The 18189-nt window shown below is 35.2% G+C and overlaps 1 protein-coding gene across 7 annotated transcripts in view; it reads right to left on the reverse strand.

The window, feature by feature from the left end:
- Positions 1-18189, reverse strand: part of LOC106663267 (discoidin domain-containing receptor 2-like) — a 312738-nt gene that overhangs the window by 243617 nt on the left and 50932 nt on the right. For all 7 annotated transcript variants that reach the window (XM_014387974.1, XM_014388013.1, XM_014388005.1 and 4 more), the window contains exon 2: positions 11447-11552. In XM_014387974.1, the coding sequence (XP_014243460.1) occupies positions 11447-11552 (106 nt within the window). The remainder of the gene's footprint in view (positions 1-11446; positions 11553-18189) is intronic.

Genomic DNA, 18189 nt, shown 5'->3' on the forward strand with positions numbered 1-18189 from the left:
AAGACAAGAAAGAAGTTTGGACCTTAAATTAACCTGGCAGGCAAGAAGTCTGGACTTTAATAAAATCGAACACGTTTAGATGAATTTAGCTGAAAAAATCTTATTTTAAAATTCACTAGTTTTCGTGGTCCGCTTGACCAATTAATATATTTCAATTAAGAAATATCATTACAATTAATAATAGATAATAGATAATACATTTCAATTAAATAAGGTTTTTAGTTGAGATTAAAAAATCAGTGTCACCAGCGGGCTTCGAAACCACGATCTTCGGCTAGTCAAGTGGACCACGAAAACTAGTGAATTTAATAAGTTAAAATGAAGTATACCTTCAGTAAAGCTCTCCGAGGCCATTTCATTTGTCGCCGAGAATCAAATAGATTACACGACATTTGAAAAATGGCAAAAAGGAGGGAAAATTCAAAAGGTGGGGTTGAGATGCGAACTTAGTGCCCGAGTGGATCGAGGTCAAGATAGCTCAAGTGGTAGAGAAGCGGTGTAACAAGCCGAAGGTCTTGGGTTCCAATCCCGCTCGTGACACTGGCTTTTTTATCTCAACTAAAAACCTTAATTAATTGAGTGGTATTAAAATTGGTATTGGGTTCGCGCGGTAGGCTCCTATAGAAAATTATAATTTGGAAGTATTTCAAGGGAGCATACTAGACCCACTAGGGTTTCTATTAAATGTTAATGATCTGAGAGACCCTCATTGCTTCGGTCGTTAATAATAACGCTAGTTAATCAACTTCGCTGATGATAATAAACTAATAAATTTAGATATATGCTGTGAAAAATATAACCAACTTCTTAATCTGTATTTATATTTTTAGTTCTTACAGGCATTATGAAAGAAAGGACTAATATTTGCGATAGTAAATTGAATTTTAAATAATTCTATTTATTTCCTGTTATTAAAGCAAATTTATTTGTCCAAGAATTATAAATAAATTTGACTGTAAATACTTGAAAAACCTTTCTTATGCTATATAATTGTATGCTTGTCAAGGTATCAAGTCGATATACGAACAATTAAGTACTGAACATTTTATTATAGAATTCATGGAATTATGTTTTTTATAGGTATAAGAAAATATTATTAGTTTCAATTAATTAAGGTTTTCAGTTGAGTTAAAAAATCAATGGTACGAGCGGGATTCAAACCCACGATCTTCGGCTTGATACGCCGCTGCTCTACCACTTGAGCTATCGTGACCTCGATCCACTCGGACACTAACTTCCCATCTCAACCCCACCTTTTGAATTTTTCCTCCTTTTTGCCATTTTTCAGTAATGTACAATTTCAAATGATGTACAATTAATTAAGGTTTTTAGTTGAGATATAAAAGCCAATGGCACGAGCGGGATTCAAACCCACGACCTTCGGCTAGATACGCTGCTGCTCTACCACTTGAGCTATCGTGACCTCGATCCACTCGGACACTAACTTCCCATCTCAACCACACCTTTCGAATTTCCCCTCCTTTTTCCCATTTTTCAAATGTCGTGTTATCAATTTGATTCTCGGCGGCAAATGAAATGGCCACGGAGAGCTTTAGTGAAGTGTACTTTATTTTATAATTATTAAATTCACTAGTTTCGTGGTCCGCTTGACCAATTAATATCTTACATAAGATTATTAGAGTATTGTATTGTAATATTGTAAGATTATTAGTTTCTTTTTGAGTGTAAAGTCAGAAATTTTTCCAAAAATGTAATCCTCCATATTATGGTCCCATTATATCTAAGATACCTCACCGACGTTATTTCCTTGGAACGATACAACGATTTCGGCCAAATAATTTTTTACCCACCTTTCTCAGGGTATTTTTTGACATACTACAAGTCTAAATACTACCGTTGGTGATAACAAATCAGTCAAGATGATCCTTAATAAATCTGAAGTAAGCTTTAATGGGGAATTTTACTCTTTAAATTTGTAAAGATCATGGATATATAAATGCGTTTTGAATAATTGGACACAAGATTTGTCCGAGTTTGTATAAAAAGAATTAAATACCTATATAAAATTTACCGTTGAGGAAGCTTATGAATCAATTAATTATCCAGTTGGCCGTTTTAATCCTGATGACTTAACACGTTTTCAAATATTAATTCAAAATACATCCTTTCATCCTGTAATCCGATGAAGAATTAAATAAAAATATTCAAACTCAAACCTCAATAAGAGCTTAACCTATTGATTTTTTTTCTGTGCCAATCGTAAATTAAAAAGTATGTAATAAACATAAATGATAATTATGCTATAGAAAAAATAATTAATTATCTTTGGTCGTGACAATGGAATGTTCGTGCTGATGTGTAGCTTAGATGAGAATAATAATCCATGGGAAACTATGCCATGTACACGGTATATTGGCAAAAAAAAGTAAGAACACGCTCCTAATTAAAGCTAAGATAAATATTAATTTTCCTTTCGCATCCTTTAAATGGGAGGTGATAAGGTGAAAAGGTGAAGATACGGCGAACCAAGTACTGGAGGAACAGTTATTACCATGCTGATAAGGTTCCAGGACGATAAAAGGCGATGTCGCTTCGCATCCTCCGAACATAGTTCTTCAGATCAATCAGATTCGCTAAAAAAACACCTTCAATATTTGCTACTAAAACGTACACAATATTTGATTAAATTTTGCTTAAAAATCAATTTTCAAAACTGGTTGTAACACGAAGAAAAGACAATCACCAAAGTGTAATAACAAATATCGATTAAGAATAAAAGGAAAATACACATATATACAAGCATGTACAATTAAATAAAGTAATACAGTAGTTCTAAACTAATTAAACCAAAGCATTAATACGAAAACAAACAGGCACAGAAAGTAAACATACAAAAGCAATATAACTACAATAAAAAACTCATATTTGTTAATTAATATAATCTTTTATGTTATATTTCAATAATTTAAGAAATTCGGATTTCTACTCATAGTACATCATTCAGTTTTTCAAGAATGGTAAATACTTCACTTTAAAAATGAAAGCATAAACAAACGGTGCGAGGGACTAAAGACAAATACGAACACCATCACAAATAAAAGTAATAATTAAAAAGATATTTTTTATGTTACTAAAAACTGTTGCATATTTATGATACATACCGTTAACCTTAACTAGTTGATAAAGAAAAAAACCTGTAATTGTAAAATAACCTGAAAATAAAAATCCTCTAAAAATAGAAAACACAACAACTAGTTATAATAGTACGTTAATTTGTAACCTCAAAATTGTTTAAACAAACGTTCAAATTCTTAACGTTGTAGAGAACACGCGCACACAAACCTACAAAATGTGGTAGCAAGGGAGTAAGAACGAACGAGAGAGGGGGGAAAGAGAAAGAGATAAAGATAGGTAGGTAGGGAGGAGAGAGTGAGTGCGTGAGTGAGTGAGTGAGTGAGTGAGTGAGTGAGTGAGTGAGTGAGTGAGTGAGTGAGTGAGTGAGTGAGTGAGTGAGTGAGTGAGTGAGTGAGTGAGTGAGAGAGCGAGAGAGAGAGAGAGAGAGAGAGAGAGAGAGAGAGAGAAAAACCTTAGGGAATCAAATTGCAGCAGCGACCTTCAATGACCTGATACTTCCAAGGAGAAGGAGTGACTCTATTGCACTGAACTAAGGAGTTAGCAAGGTACAATAAGCTAAAAAGCTTCAGTGCCTGGGGAGCGCAAACCCCGCTTCCTAGTATCCTTTTTACCATACCATACCACGATGGGCTACAGCGGTTTAGGGCCACCCGAAGTCTCGATCGAAAAGAATGTAGTGATCGACCGCGATCGTTTTATTTCTCTTCGGAACTGTCATTTAACGTGTTCCTTGACAGATAGTCAACTCCAATCGGTCCGTTGTGTAAGGATGACCTTTAAACCAGTGATCAGATGGGTTCGTGAAACTATGAATTTGCAACAGGTAATACTGAAGAAATATCGAGTAGGACGTCGACTATTCCCAAATGAACATATCGCTTGGACAATTTTAACAATGTAGGCTGTTCTCTTCACAGATCAGTTGGGTTAGTGACAGACAATCAGATGACCGGTACCGTGCTTGGAGAACGTCATCACAGTTATAATATGGAATGGAATAAACCAGTTCCCCAATCGAACTAATTATCATGCAGAATGGATCTTTGACTGTACTGAGGTACATTGAGGAAGATCTTCTGGCAGCTCTGGTCCCCTTCGTTCTATTCATTAGTTACAACTTCGTGTTAATACATGAACGCATGTAGCTTGAGTTGTCACCGATGATGTGAAAATTGTTAACATGAATCCTAAACAAATGGAACATGCTGAAGAGACCAGTTAGACATAGTTCGCCGCCTCCGGCATGCGTTGAACAGCTTCAAACCGCTTTTGTCTGGGGGTGGGATTTTGTTTCGCAAGAGGAAATCCGATCCCTTATTTACTCGATGCCTAGAAAACTTAAGGCCTTAGGGCATTCCACGAGAACCAGAGGAGGTCATACAATACACGTTATTAAGAGAAAACCTAGATAATAAATTTTAATTAGATTTTAATCTATCATTAAATGATTTTCTAGTGTTTTGGTGACTATTATTCGGAAATCGTGAGATGCGGTTTGGTGTGACGTAGGTTTCAGAAAAACGTTTTCTTTATCATGCCAACGTTTCGATCTTTATTGAGATCATCTTCAGAGCTCAATAAAGATCGAAACGTTGGCACGATAAAGAAAATGTTTTCTGAAACCTACGTCACACCAGACCGCATCTCACGATTTCCGAATAATCATCGACGAATGGTCACTGATCACCATACGTTTTGGTGACTTTTTTTTCAAACCATTATAATTAAATAATTTTGATTAAAACACATAAATTTTTTATCTCGCTTAATTTGGTTTTTATTAAAATAAATATTTTGTAATTAATATCACGTTACATACAGTCTAGGATAACCAACATAACAGAAAATTCGTTTTTTGTCTTTTAGCGTCTAGCGTTGCACAGTTGATGTAATAAAAATGTATAGTAAATAATATTTAAAAAAAAAAGAAATTTTTTGAAAATAAAAGTTGATAGGACTGTAAATATGAGAGACAAGCAACTCGCAAAATGGGTGCGTCTAGTCTGAGAGTCGATGCCTACAGGTAGTCGAAAATTTGTTTGCCAAGTGTAAAAATTATAAATAAATCAACCTTTATATTATTATATTATTAGCTTATTATATTATTATTAAAAGAATCACACCCCAATAAGTGTGTGCAGTACACTTGAGTGCTTGTTGAATCTGACTGGAATGGGCATTATTTTGTCCGACGCGATATCGACCGCAAAGAGCGGCGGTTGCCCACCGGCCTGGGGTCTTTCGACATAATAAGCCGGCAGAAGCCAAAATTCGGGTCGATTTGCGGTCGACGAATAGTTCCAATAGCCGGGTCGCTACAGAGATTTATGAGCCTGCCCGTTGGTCTAAAGTCTGGCCGGGAGCCACACACCTTGAAAATTTATGTTAACTAGAAGTGCTTATACCTGGATAATTTTCAATATACTGGAGAGTAGCTGTCAAAAACGGCCGGGTTGTGCTTGGCAGGATAAACTACTAACAGAACTGTTTATAAGGGATACAAATATCAATATTTACAGGTTTGGCAGGCTGAATATGTTCTATAACTGCAACGATAATTTCCAAAGAAATGACGCTGAATTGATGAAGTAAGCCGTATTACCGATTACAAAATTATTTTAAATGCCGCATCAGCCCAGCAATTTAAAAAACTATTTTTTATGCACGCAATAAAGTAACTGTACCATTGGACACTGTATACAAAACTTGAAAAATGAGAAAGCTTCCCCAAATCAAAGATGAAGTTAGAGAGAGCCATCTAGGAAGTGTCTTATAACTTCCGCAGCAGTTGACAGCAATGGTCAACCTTCAGCAGTTTTAGAAATAGCCGCCCTATGACTCAGCTGAGTATATTGCTGTTTTTGCTAAGGAAGGAAGACAATTACTTTACTTATTTATTGACGAAAATTATTCTATAAATCATTTTGAACTATTTTACTAACAAATTGGAGTGTATTATTCATTGATTTGCATTAAACCTGCACCTGACTCGGTGACCACCAATCAGAAACCACCATAAATTTAAATGGCGACAACAGGTTCCATTATTAGCGCATTGAGTAATTTATTATTTTAACTCATTTTCTGAAAACAGTTATAACACGGATTTGCCCTTCTAAATAAGACGATCATCAAACACCTGGGAAAATTGTGGATACCAGTTTGAAACTAGATGTAGATGTGATTTTTCAGGGTGTACTGCGCCCTTTAAGAGCTATTGTATCCCCCGTTCTCTGCCTAAAGCACACCGGTGAGTCCTATTTCATCAAGAAATTTGATTAATAGGCCCGGTTTCAGGGGTTCAAGCTCTTCTATGGTCACATTACACATCCCAAAACACTTCCTCCTGCGGGATAATGTAGCTCCGCAGTTTGTTAGTAAATGTGTTGGTGTCTCTTCTGCCTCCTTGCAGAATCTACATGTGCCATCTTGGATTGTTCCAATTTTCTTTAAGTGTCCATTTAATCTGCAGTGTCCTGTTAGGAATCCTGTTAGGATTCGCATTCTGTTTTCCTTTGACATTCTGTAATTTCTTTCTTACCAAAATTGGTTAGAAGATTCTTCAATTGTCTATGTCCAATGAGTGAATTCCATTGTTCCTTCATTTTCTTTTTGTCCTTCTGCCTGAGATATTCGTTAATAGTGTGGATTCCTATGTCACAGAAGGGTTCGGGTCCTATCAGCGGTGTGGCAGCCCCTTCCTTGCAAGGGTGTCCACTTTCTCGTTGCCTTCTACTCCCATGTGTCCTGGGACCCAGCAGAGGCTGACTTTATTCTGCATACCTAATATGTTTAATTTGGTTTTGCAGTTCAGCACCGTCCTTGAACTAATGATACTTGAGCTTAGTGCTTTGATGGCTGATTGGCTATCTGACATGATAGATATATTCTTGTTTTTATACCCTTTACTTAGATTGAATTGGGTCTTTCAATTGCATGAATCTCAGCTTGGAAGATACTGGTGTGTTTTCCCATGGGTTCTGAGTATTTGGTTCCGGGTCCAAATACTCCTGCCCCCGTACCTTCTTGTGTTCTAGATCCATATGTGTACCAGAGGATGGTGCCATTTTTAAAGAAGTTATTTCCCTCTCTTTCCCATTCTTTTTTGGTACCTAGGTTTATTCGGAATTTTTGGTTAAATTCAAACATCCTGTTCATGTCGTCTTGGAGCCATGAGTGACGGATGGTCTTTCCATAGTTTGTTGCTATCTCTCCATTTCAGTTTTATTCCTGTTGGAGGTTTCTGTTTGATAAGACTGATGATGGTTTTCTGCGCTGTCCTTTCTACAATGTGATGTAGGGGGATTAACCCAGTATCTTTTCCATGCTAATTGTAGGACATGTTCTCACTGCTCCCGTTATGCAGATGCATGCAAGTCTCTGAATTTTTGTGAGTTGTTTCCTTTTGGTTATTTGTTCTGCTTTATCAGCTCAGGCTATAGCTCCATATGTAAGTAAAGGTCTTACTATCATGGTGTACATACATAACAGGGTTTCTGGTCTGCATCCCCAGTTTCTTCCTGCTATTCTTCTGTACACCAGCAAAGCTGTGTCGCCTTTGTGATAATAGAGCTGATGTGTTTCTTAAATGTTAGTGTTTTACCTAGTGTGATGCTCAGATATTTGACTTCATTTTTTATTTCTATCACGGTGTTATTGAGTATTATTTCCCTCATGTGATTAACAGTTTGAAACTAAGACAAACAACAAACAAACAAGCAAGCCAAACAAAATGCCAAGAGTCAAAGAAGCCACTGAATACTTGTAGAGCAGTGAGGGAGCGGGGGAAGAAAATGCTTTATTGGAAGTGCAAAACAAAAATGGAGGAACAATGAATTAGTATGCTACCGTAGGTGAGTAAAGACTGGAGGAGGAGATGTTGTAGTGGACGTGTTCGACTGGTGTGGGTGTTGAAAGAAAAAACCATGATGAATCTGATATGGACGAGGAAAAGACCGAGCTGTGATAAATGTACAGAAGTATGTTGCTGGAGGAGAAAAAACCATGCATGATGAATCAGAGATGGACAACTAGAAATTCTGCTAGATGTTGTTGAAAAAGAAGAAACCATGAATGAAGAAGGGGCTTTGGAGTTCATAAATGATGGATATTTTGCTTTGACTTCCCTCTGCATCAGAAACAAAAACAGTAAAAACTGTATTTCCTTGTTTATGAAATACTGGATCATTAAGTAGCTACTGTTTTCCTCTTAAGGCCATACAATCGAATGATAAATATTTTTGTTATCAATACAAAAGATACGAGAAAATTGCCTCTTTGTAACTTTTTGAAGAAATTGCCAGATCCCAAAATTTTGTTTTGAAAAGGAGAGAATGCGCGTTACCAGTTCCGCTAACCAGTAAACATCCATTGGTGACGCCAACAACATAAGACTAACGTTGGTATTCAAAATATTTAATAATAAAAACAAATATTGGTTTATTATTAAAGAAATGATTCACTGTTTGTAATGTAAATTTTGAAAAATGGCAAAAAGAAGGGAAAATTCAAAAGGTGGGGTGGAGATGGGAAGTTAGTGTCCGAGTGGATCGAGGTCACAATAGCTCAAGTGGTAGAGCAGCGGCGTAACTAGCCGAAGATCCTGGGTTCGAATCCCGCTGGTGACACTGCCTTTTTATCTCAACTAAAAACCTTAATTAATTGAAATATATTAATTGGTCAAGCGGTCCACGACAACTAGTGAATTATTGTTAATGTTGAAAAGTATATAATTTAGACATTTTATAGTATTCTTAAATAGTATGTGTGAAAAAAGACTGTGTATCCACTATTTTTTAAAATGTTTTAAATTTTACAATACATTGACGTATGTATTTTGTTTTATTTTAATTGAATGTATGTTTATTTTTAGTTTGGACCGTGCAAGACAGCATATGCCGGTTCCTTGCATGGAATTTTGTGGCTAATGTGTACATGTATTTTTTGTTAATTTTGTTATAATGTTAATAAAATTTTAATTAAAAATTATACTGAATTATCTATATATTTAAATGTTTGATCTAATACAGGTGCTTGTATTTTTTATTTTATTGTATACTTTAATTTTACTAGTATAGGGGTGTGTGTACAAGTAGTTAAGAAGTTAAATGAATTAAATCATATTGAAAGTTTTCATTAGAAGAAAACATGAGTAAAACGCCTCGGCGTATCGAATGTGATCTAGGTGCCGTGTGGGATTGTGTGTGTGTAATCGAATGACCCACACGAAAGCCCATAAATCTCAAGGCAATTCTTGTTTCCCGAAGTTGTTGAGTCGATACTATTCGCTGATATACTTCAAGTTCTGAGTCAAAAATGGTTTAATCTAAAAATAAGTTGTTTCACTTGTAATCGTTATAAAGTTTACATCGGCTAAAAGAAATGCTATACGAGTTATGATTAATCAATGCAGCCGGTGGTTATATTTCCACACTAAAAGTTTTAAATCAAGTTCAAAAGAAGTAAGTACTCAAGTAAATTGAGTTCGGTCAGGTTCTTTCATTTTCATGTGCAGAACGTTCTCTCTTGTATGACCCTTTCTCTTGTTATTCTGTCTTTCTAACTGTAAACACATATTTCTCTTATTCTCTTCTAATCGCCTCTATATTTGTATCACACCCTCACTACAGATATTTTCCTCTTTCAATCATCCTCTGTCTCTCTCTTTCTATCTCTTTCTTAATTCATTTATTTTTTCCTCTCTCTATTACATTGTACAGATTAGTGACCGTTAATCGATATCTGAATAATTATATTGTACATTTTCTCCATTTCTTTCCTTTCTCTGATTCTCTTAGTTTCTCTTTCCCCTTTACGATCAACTTTTACTCGTTTCCTCTTCTTTTTTGTTTCTCTGTCTCTCTCTCTCTCTCTCTCTCTCTCTCTCTCTCTCTCTCTCTCTCTCTCTCTCTCTCTCTCTGCTTTTCTTTTTCTCTCTTCCACGCTTTTTATCGATAATGCCTATGCTTTTGATCACGCTTTTTTTCTTTCTCTTACCTACTACTTACCTCTCTAACCTTCTCTTACTTTTGATCCCTTTCCCTATAGCATAATCTTTCTCTTTCCTCTTTATTATCTTTTAAATGATTATCTTTCATCCTCTCTCATTTAATATTTGTCATTTTCTCCCCTTTACTCTCTCTCTCTCTCTCTCCCTCTCTCTCTCCCTCTCTCTCTCTCTTCCTCTCTCTCCCTTTTTTCTCTATCTTTCTTTCTTACATTTCTTAATAAATAAATGAACAATATGAAGTAATTTAAGGTGAAATTAAACTGTATCTAACGAATCTATTGATAATTGGAAGGAGGTTGCATTCTGTCTTACCCTACTTACAACTTCAATCTCGCACTATCTCACTTTTCTTTATTTTTCTCGAGGAAATGTTATAAATCGCCCATTTAATAATATTTTTACTGTACACCAACCGATTAAATGGTCATTGAGGTTGTTTTTTCCCATTCGATTTGTTCTAGGAGGCAGCATTATTGATAATAAGCTTTATGCTAAAGAAATAGATAGAAATTGATAGTTGTTAAAGCTCAAATTAAACTGTAGTTAACGAATCTGTGAAGAAATGTATATCTCAACCTATGATGTCAGGCATCCAACTTTTCTTTATTTCTTCCACATTATGGCTCGTTTTTGGAAGATTGCACTACAAAGACTGAGTATTTTATTGGATACCAGCCGAATAAATAATTCGTAAGTAATGAAACACCAACGCCAAGATATCCAATCGGAAGTTTAATCGATCGTTGAAGTAGTTTTGTACTTTCAGTTTGTTCAAGGAAATAGGGTAGTTGATATTATGTTTTGAATAAAATGCATCGATAGAGTATTAAAGCTCAAATATTAATTAATTAAAGTTCTAACAAGGACAACAATTCTATGGGGAAATAGAAAGAGACCACCTCTCGCGTCACCCTGCTTATTACCCCAACCTCCGCCATAACAACATTCTATTTTTCTCAGCATTTTCCTTACAATAGTACTTTTTTTGGGACTTCAAAAACAATGTATTTACTGACTAACTGATTTATTCATCCGCAAATAAATGTAAAGGCAAGTCCAAGTGGCGCTAACAGATGTTTGGTCAAAAATAAAAATACTTATAATTTTCTAGAGTTAAAATTGTCCACAATGGATAATCTAATTGAATTATAATTATAAAGAAACCCCAAAACACCAATATGTGAATAGAACTCTTGCATTGTTGACTCACCCTTTCTATAAACGATCTATGAACTCTGTACTTTCGGTAGTCTTTTTCAAAAAATTGTAAATTATCTTCTAGGACTTTCAGTTTGTACATTGCCATATAACATTTGATAAAGGATTTTGTAAATAGTTCACCTGGCATGATATGGACCGACGCTGGCAGAGTCGTAAGCTGAACTTGCGGAGATGGCACTGTCGGGTATGTCACCCGATTCCATACCCAATGGAGAACCGCATCGAACTGTAATCAGACAAAAGACTTACTATTGTAAAAACATAAAAATACACTCGTCACATAAATACTAACTCTAAGTACAAAGTCGTAAGTTAAATATTTACATAATTGACTTAACATTTCCGCACGCTTACATTGAAATTCGTCTATTTAGATTTAAAAGAGCGGGATTTTTATTTAGCAAATAATATCAACCCAAACACTCTTCTGAGCCATATTTTTCAGTCCTAACATTTAACTACGTTTTCTTAGTCAAAACGAAAAGAACATTACTGTTTACTTGTAAGTTGGCATGAGTTGGAAGAAAGTTACGGTCGTTTAATAAAAGCATAAAGCGGACAAGTTTAAATCCCTTTGTAAACTTGAATTAATCCGTCGTTCCGGAGACATAATTCGTCAAAAAACCTAGTTATTATGAAAATGTGCTCAACTATGTCATAATTTTTGGTCAAATAATATTAATTTGAATATTGTCTTCAACAGAAAACTATAAATACAAACTATCACTATAAGTATATATACATAATATATACTACATTATATATATATANTATATATATATATAATACAGGATCAGTACGATAAAAATTCCTATAACCTTCCCTTCAATTAGGCTTCCTCGCTTTCTCTTTTTCTGCAGAAAGGCACAATACAGCTGTTCATGTATATATGAAAATGCCATATAAATAATTCCAATTGGGCCAAACCCTGAGTTTAATATTACACCAACTCGGTGGAAATAGAAAATTAGTTTTTTGTCGTTACATAAACGGTATGTTGAAAAGTTATGAAACAAATGTGAGAATTAACCTTTTATAAAGAGGAGAGAGAAAGAGCACCTGTTGCAAAATTTGATTTATTAACTCGAGTCAATTAACCCTTTATTACAAATCCAAAGCTAGAAAATATAAGAGAATTGTTCAAGAAGTTTATTAATTGATTAGGATAATTGTATGGTGTATTTTTATGCTCAGAAACCAGCAGATTGAGTCCGGTAATTTAAAAAAAATACGTTGGAATTAGTAGTTTTAAAAATAAATATTTATTATTTATTGTATAGCATATTAGCTGAAAGAAAAGTCGGATGATCTCGCGTGTGCGTATTTTTTGGTGAGAAGGGGTGCGAAAAAGTGGCGAGGGACGATGGTAGGTATCGAACCCACGACCGCGTGTTCGACGGGCTAAGAGCCAGTCACGCAAACCACTGGGATACCGCGGTCCCCTGAATCAAGATTATTTTAAATATTCAATATTGAACGGTATTTGTAACAGCACATAATTAAATAAATTCTTAAAATCAAACGATTCTCGTTCAAGAAGTAACGAAAAAAATATGATATAAAATACAAGACGTTGACAACTTGTGTAAAAGGAGTTTGAAAAGTGATGATCAAATAATAGGGATTTGTGTTTTTTGTGTTAAACCTAAAAAATATTTTCTTCTTATATCTGGGCCTAACTTTTTCATTGTTTCTCTGTCATTTTCTTATTCATTCTGACACTCTTAATATCTTCCTTTCTCTATCCATCCATATATATATTTATCTACCTGTCAATTTACTTTCCTATCAAATCTTTCTACGTATCTATTTTACCTACTAATCTATCTACATAATCTATGTCTCTTACTCACCCACTGTCACACTTTACACAACAACTTTAATTTCTGACTGTTTCTTTTTCTTCTTGACACTGAAGAGTTCTCATTTCTCTCTCACTCTCTCTCTCTCTCTCTCTCTCTCTCTCTCTCTCTCTCTCTCTCTCTCTCTCTCACACACACACACACACACACACACACACTCACTCACTCACTCACTCACTATCTCTCTCTCTTTCTCCTCTCTCACACATTTTCTATCTCTCTTCCACTCACACTCTCTCTCTCTCGCTCTTTCACATTATTCATCTCTCTTTCACTCTCACCTTCTCGGACGGTCTATTCATTGTGTATATCAATTTTTCCCACCTTTCTCTTACTTTCACACTATACTATTTTCTACTTAGCGTTATTTTTATCATTTTATTAGGTTTCGTGGTCCGCTTGACCAAATAAATTCTTTTCAATTAATTAAGGTTTTGGTTGAGATAAAAAGTCAGTGTCACAAGCGGAATTCGAACCCACTACCTTCGGCTCAATACGCCACTGCTCAACCACTTGCGCTACCGTGACCTCGATCTACTCGGACACTAACTTCCCATCTCTTGAATTTTTTTTTTTTAGGCAAATCATAAGCGATTGGAAATTAATAAAAAAAAACCTTGTCCAACTGTATCTGATCGTTATTTTTGTAATTATTTGCAACTTATCCGCTTGAGTTTTGGAAATATGTGATCAAACTAGAGTGGTCGTACTTCCAAGGAATCGCACTAAACTGATTTGGAAAAAATTGAATTTCCTGCCAGCGTGTGAGGTCTGACAGGCTTCTTTTTCGTTTTTTTAATCAAACGCGCGCTTTCTGTCTGATAAAACAGTCCTAAGATTTTACCTCGATGACATGAAGCTTGCGTACCAGTCGCTAATTAATCTCAGCCTCTAAGCCCGGAAACTAACGCAAGATCCTTGCATACAAATTAGGATTCCACTCTGTGCTCACACATGTCAAAAGAGACGTCTTCATCTCTTTCACCCTCTACCAATCCCAGGTTACCGAATTATTTAAATCTCTCCTTAAATTACAGAGATCCTCGCGCTCTGAATACGAAATCAGTGCCACGCCAGTCTCGAACGGTATTCTTATCCTGGTGGAAGGCATGTCTTCTTTTCCTCTCCGTCCACCTACAAGATCTGCCATGTGTTCTTCAAGCAACTTGAGAAATTTGGAACAAGAAGTGATTATGTTCTCTCCGATTTGTAAATAATAAATCTTTTCGTCTATCTCACTCTCTTTTCTCTCCCTTTACGCCCTCTCCCGACAAAGAGCAATTGGGAAAAGGAAAAAGGATAACTTATATAATTATATTGCTAACTTTGAATATCCACCATAAAACAGATGTTAATAAATCACTTAACAGCGTTATATCCAAAGCTAAAGCGTAAGATAATATAACAATTACATTCCTAAAAATGTTCAAAAGTACACGTAAATTCACTAGTTTTAGTAGTCCGCTTGACCAATTAATATATTTCAATTAATTAAGGTTTTTAGTTGAAATAAAAAAGTCACGAGCGGGATTCCAACCCACTATCTTCGGCTAGATACGCCGCTGCTCTACCACTTGAGCTATCGTGACCTCGATCCACGCGGACACTAACTTCCCATCTCACCCTCACCTTTTAAATTTTCCCTTCTTTTTGTTTTGTTTTGCCAGTTTTCAAATGTCGTGTAAGCTATTTGGTTCACTTGTCATTTCATTTGTCGCCGAGAATCGAATAGATTACACGACATTTGAGAAATGGAAAAAAAAGGAGGGAAAATAGAAAACGTGGGGTTGAGACGGGAAGTTAGTGTCCGAGTGGATCGAAGTCAAGATAGCTCAAGTACAGCAGCGGCGTATCTCCGGTCGTGGGTTCGAATCCCGCTTGTGACACTGACTTTTTATCTCAACTAAAATCCTTAATTAATCGAAAGATATTAATTGGTAAGCGGACTACGACAACTAGTTAATAGATGATACAGCCATTCCTCTACAAAATAATGCTTATTATTTAGGCTTCACATTACTAATCTCTCTCTTTCTCTCTCTTTCTCTTTCTATCTTTCTCTCTTTCTCTCTCTTCTCTCTCACTCTCTCTCTCTCTCTCTCTCTCTCTCTCTCTCTCTCTACGTTTTTGTTTTCCCCCTTTTGTCCATCATTCTTTTGTAAATTTTCTGTCTACTTGTATTTACCTCATGTGTGAATTTAGATCTCGACTTGTCATTACTTTACAAAATGCAAAATTCTTCTCCATTGATAAACAAATTACTCTTTGTAACAATGTAGCAGAATTGATTGATTTATTGAAATATTATTATTATATTATATTTACTCGTTCTTTTGCTGGAGCGTTTTAATTTTAAGTTGTTAACTCGAAAATCCGTAGTTTGAAAGTGTATAACTGCCGAAACGACACAACTGGTAGAAAAATATCTATTTAAAGATACACCTGAGTTATGGAGCCCAAAACTAATTGTCCTGTCTTTGTATGATGCATTAACCCGGTCCTCAAAATAATCCGACCAATTAACTGTCGTTCCTCAAACGCCGTTGATAAATGCCCGGTATTTTAATGTATTTTTACTTTCAAGCTGTGAGCAGTAAATCGGGATATTTTCGTATATGTTGGGCTCCCCTTCATTTCTCGCTGCAAAAGTTACACTTAAAATTGAGAAGTAAACGACGTCTTTCGTAGAGACCCACAGAGAAAATGCAAACCTGAAGAATTTGAAAAGAAATAAGTGTTTCATAATTATTTCTTTTAAGGTTATTAATGCTTTTTTAATTATAATAAATTTATGGTCGACCGCATAACACAAAGGTGTACCAAGGTACAATTTAATCGGTACTTGGATACTTTGTACATAATTACATAATATGTTTAATAATATGAATTAGATATAGTATTGGGGGAAGCGAGAGCAGTTTTGTACCGTATGAGAGGTAGAAAAATGGATACTGTCAAAATAATAAATAAACAAAAAATGGGAGGAAGAGAAATCATAAGAAAAGATGACTCAAAAATAGGGCTTATAGAAACAGATAAGTATGCAAATAAAATAGATATATAAGCAGAATGATTAAACAAGAGAGATAGGAAGATAAAACGATAGCGACAAGATCATGATGTACATAGAGATAGATGGATGATAAAAATAGACATAGATAGATCTAGAGAATTATATATATTTATAGATAGATAAATAGATAAATGGAGATAAGGTGAAAGGTAGTGTCTCCGTTCTGATTATATAGGGAAATTAAACAATAAAAATTAAAGAGGGACAGTTTAAGAGATTGTGCATGATAACAGATATATTTATAAAGAAATAAAGTGATAAAGAGGGAGAAAGTAAGAGAGAGAGAGAGAGAGAGAGAGAGAGAGAGAGAGAGAGACAGAGAGAGAGAGAGAGAGAGAGAGAGAGAGAGAGAGGAGAGAGATAATATCTTCATTGTGATTATAATAAAATAAAGAAAAATATAGAAAATAATAAAAAGAGAAAAAGAGACTCCTTAACAGATTGAGCATGATCAACAGACATATTTGTAAAGAAATGATGTGATAAAGAGGTAGAAAGAAAAAAAGAGAGGGTGAGGGAGAGAGTGTGAGTGTGAGTGAGAGTGAGTGAGTGAGAGAGCGTGAGTGAGAGAGGGAGAGTGAGTGAGTGAGAGAGGGGGAGTGAATGAGAGAGAGAGAGAGAGAGAGAGAGAGAGAGAGAGAGAGAGTGAAAGGTAATGACCTCATTGCGATTATACAGGGAAATAAAATAATAAAAAGAGAAAGAGGGACTCCGTAAGCGATTGAGCATGATCAACAGACATATTTATAAAAGAATGAACTGATAAAGAGGAAGAAATAAACAAAAGAGGGTGAGGGAAAGAGTGTGAGAGAGAGAGAATTTGCGGAAGATTGTGTGACAGAGAGAGAAAATAGATAGAAAAGGGGAGATAGTCATCAGAAATGACGATAAAAGAAAGAAATAGAGATCGATTGAAAGAAATTGGGATAGAAAAGAGATAGGTATGTACCTAGGTTGATTGACATATACATTGGAAAAGCAAACGAGGAATAGATATTTTTATTTATTTATACTTTAATTTTGCTTTTTTACCAGATAAATTATTTTCAATTAGTTAATCTTTAATTAAGGTTTTATTTGAGATAAAAAAGTCAGTGTCACAAGCGGGATTCGAACCCACGACCTTCGGCGAAATACGCCGCTGCTCTACCAATTGAGCTATCGTGATGCTATCGTGATGGGAAGTTGGTGTCCGAATGGATCGAAGTCACGATAGCCCAAGTAGTAGAACAGCGGCATATTTAGCCGAAGGTTGTGAGTTCGAATCCCGCTTGTGACATTGACTTTTTTATCTCTACCAAAACCTTGATTAATTGAAAATATTTTATTTGGTCAAGCACATCACGAAACCTATTAAAATGTAATAAGCAAAATGAAGTATACCTTCACTAAAGTTCTCCGTGGCCATTTCATTTCTCGCGAGAATCAAATAGACTACACGACGTTTGAAAAATGGCAAAAAGTAGGGAAAATTCAAACGGTGGGGTTGAGATGGGAAGTTAGTGTCCGATTAGATCAAAGTCACGATGGCTCAAGTGGTAGAGCAGCGGCGTATTTAGCCGAAGGTCGAGGGTTCGAATCTCGCTTGTGATACTTACTTTTTTATCTCAACTAAACCCTTAATTAAAAGTTAATTAATTTTGAAAAGAATTTATCTGGTCAAGCGGACCACGAAACCTAACAAATGTTCCAAATTGTATTTCGTTTAAAGATTACCATTAAAGACTGTGAAAATAAGTATACTGTGTATATTTCTAAAAAATTAATTATAGAAAAGTATGTCGATAATATTTATATAATGAAATGCAATTTTATGCATCAAATATAAATGAGTGAGAGTTTGTAATTGTTGAAAATTAATATTACCAACATTTAGCTTAATCTGGAAAAATTTATTACGTTATAATAATTTAATTTGAATTAGATTT

This window comes from Cimex lectularius, unplaced genomic scaffold (genome assembly GCF_000648675.2).
Source record: "Cimex lectularius strain Harlan isolate CLEC.00 unplaced genomic scaffold, Clec_2.1 scaffold80, whole genome shotgun sequence".
NCBI lineage: Eukaryota > Metazoa > Arthropoda > Insecta > Hemiptera > Cimicidae > Cimex > Cimex lectularius.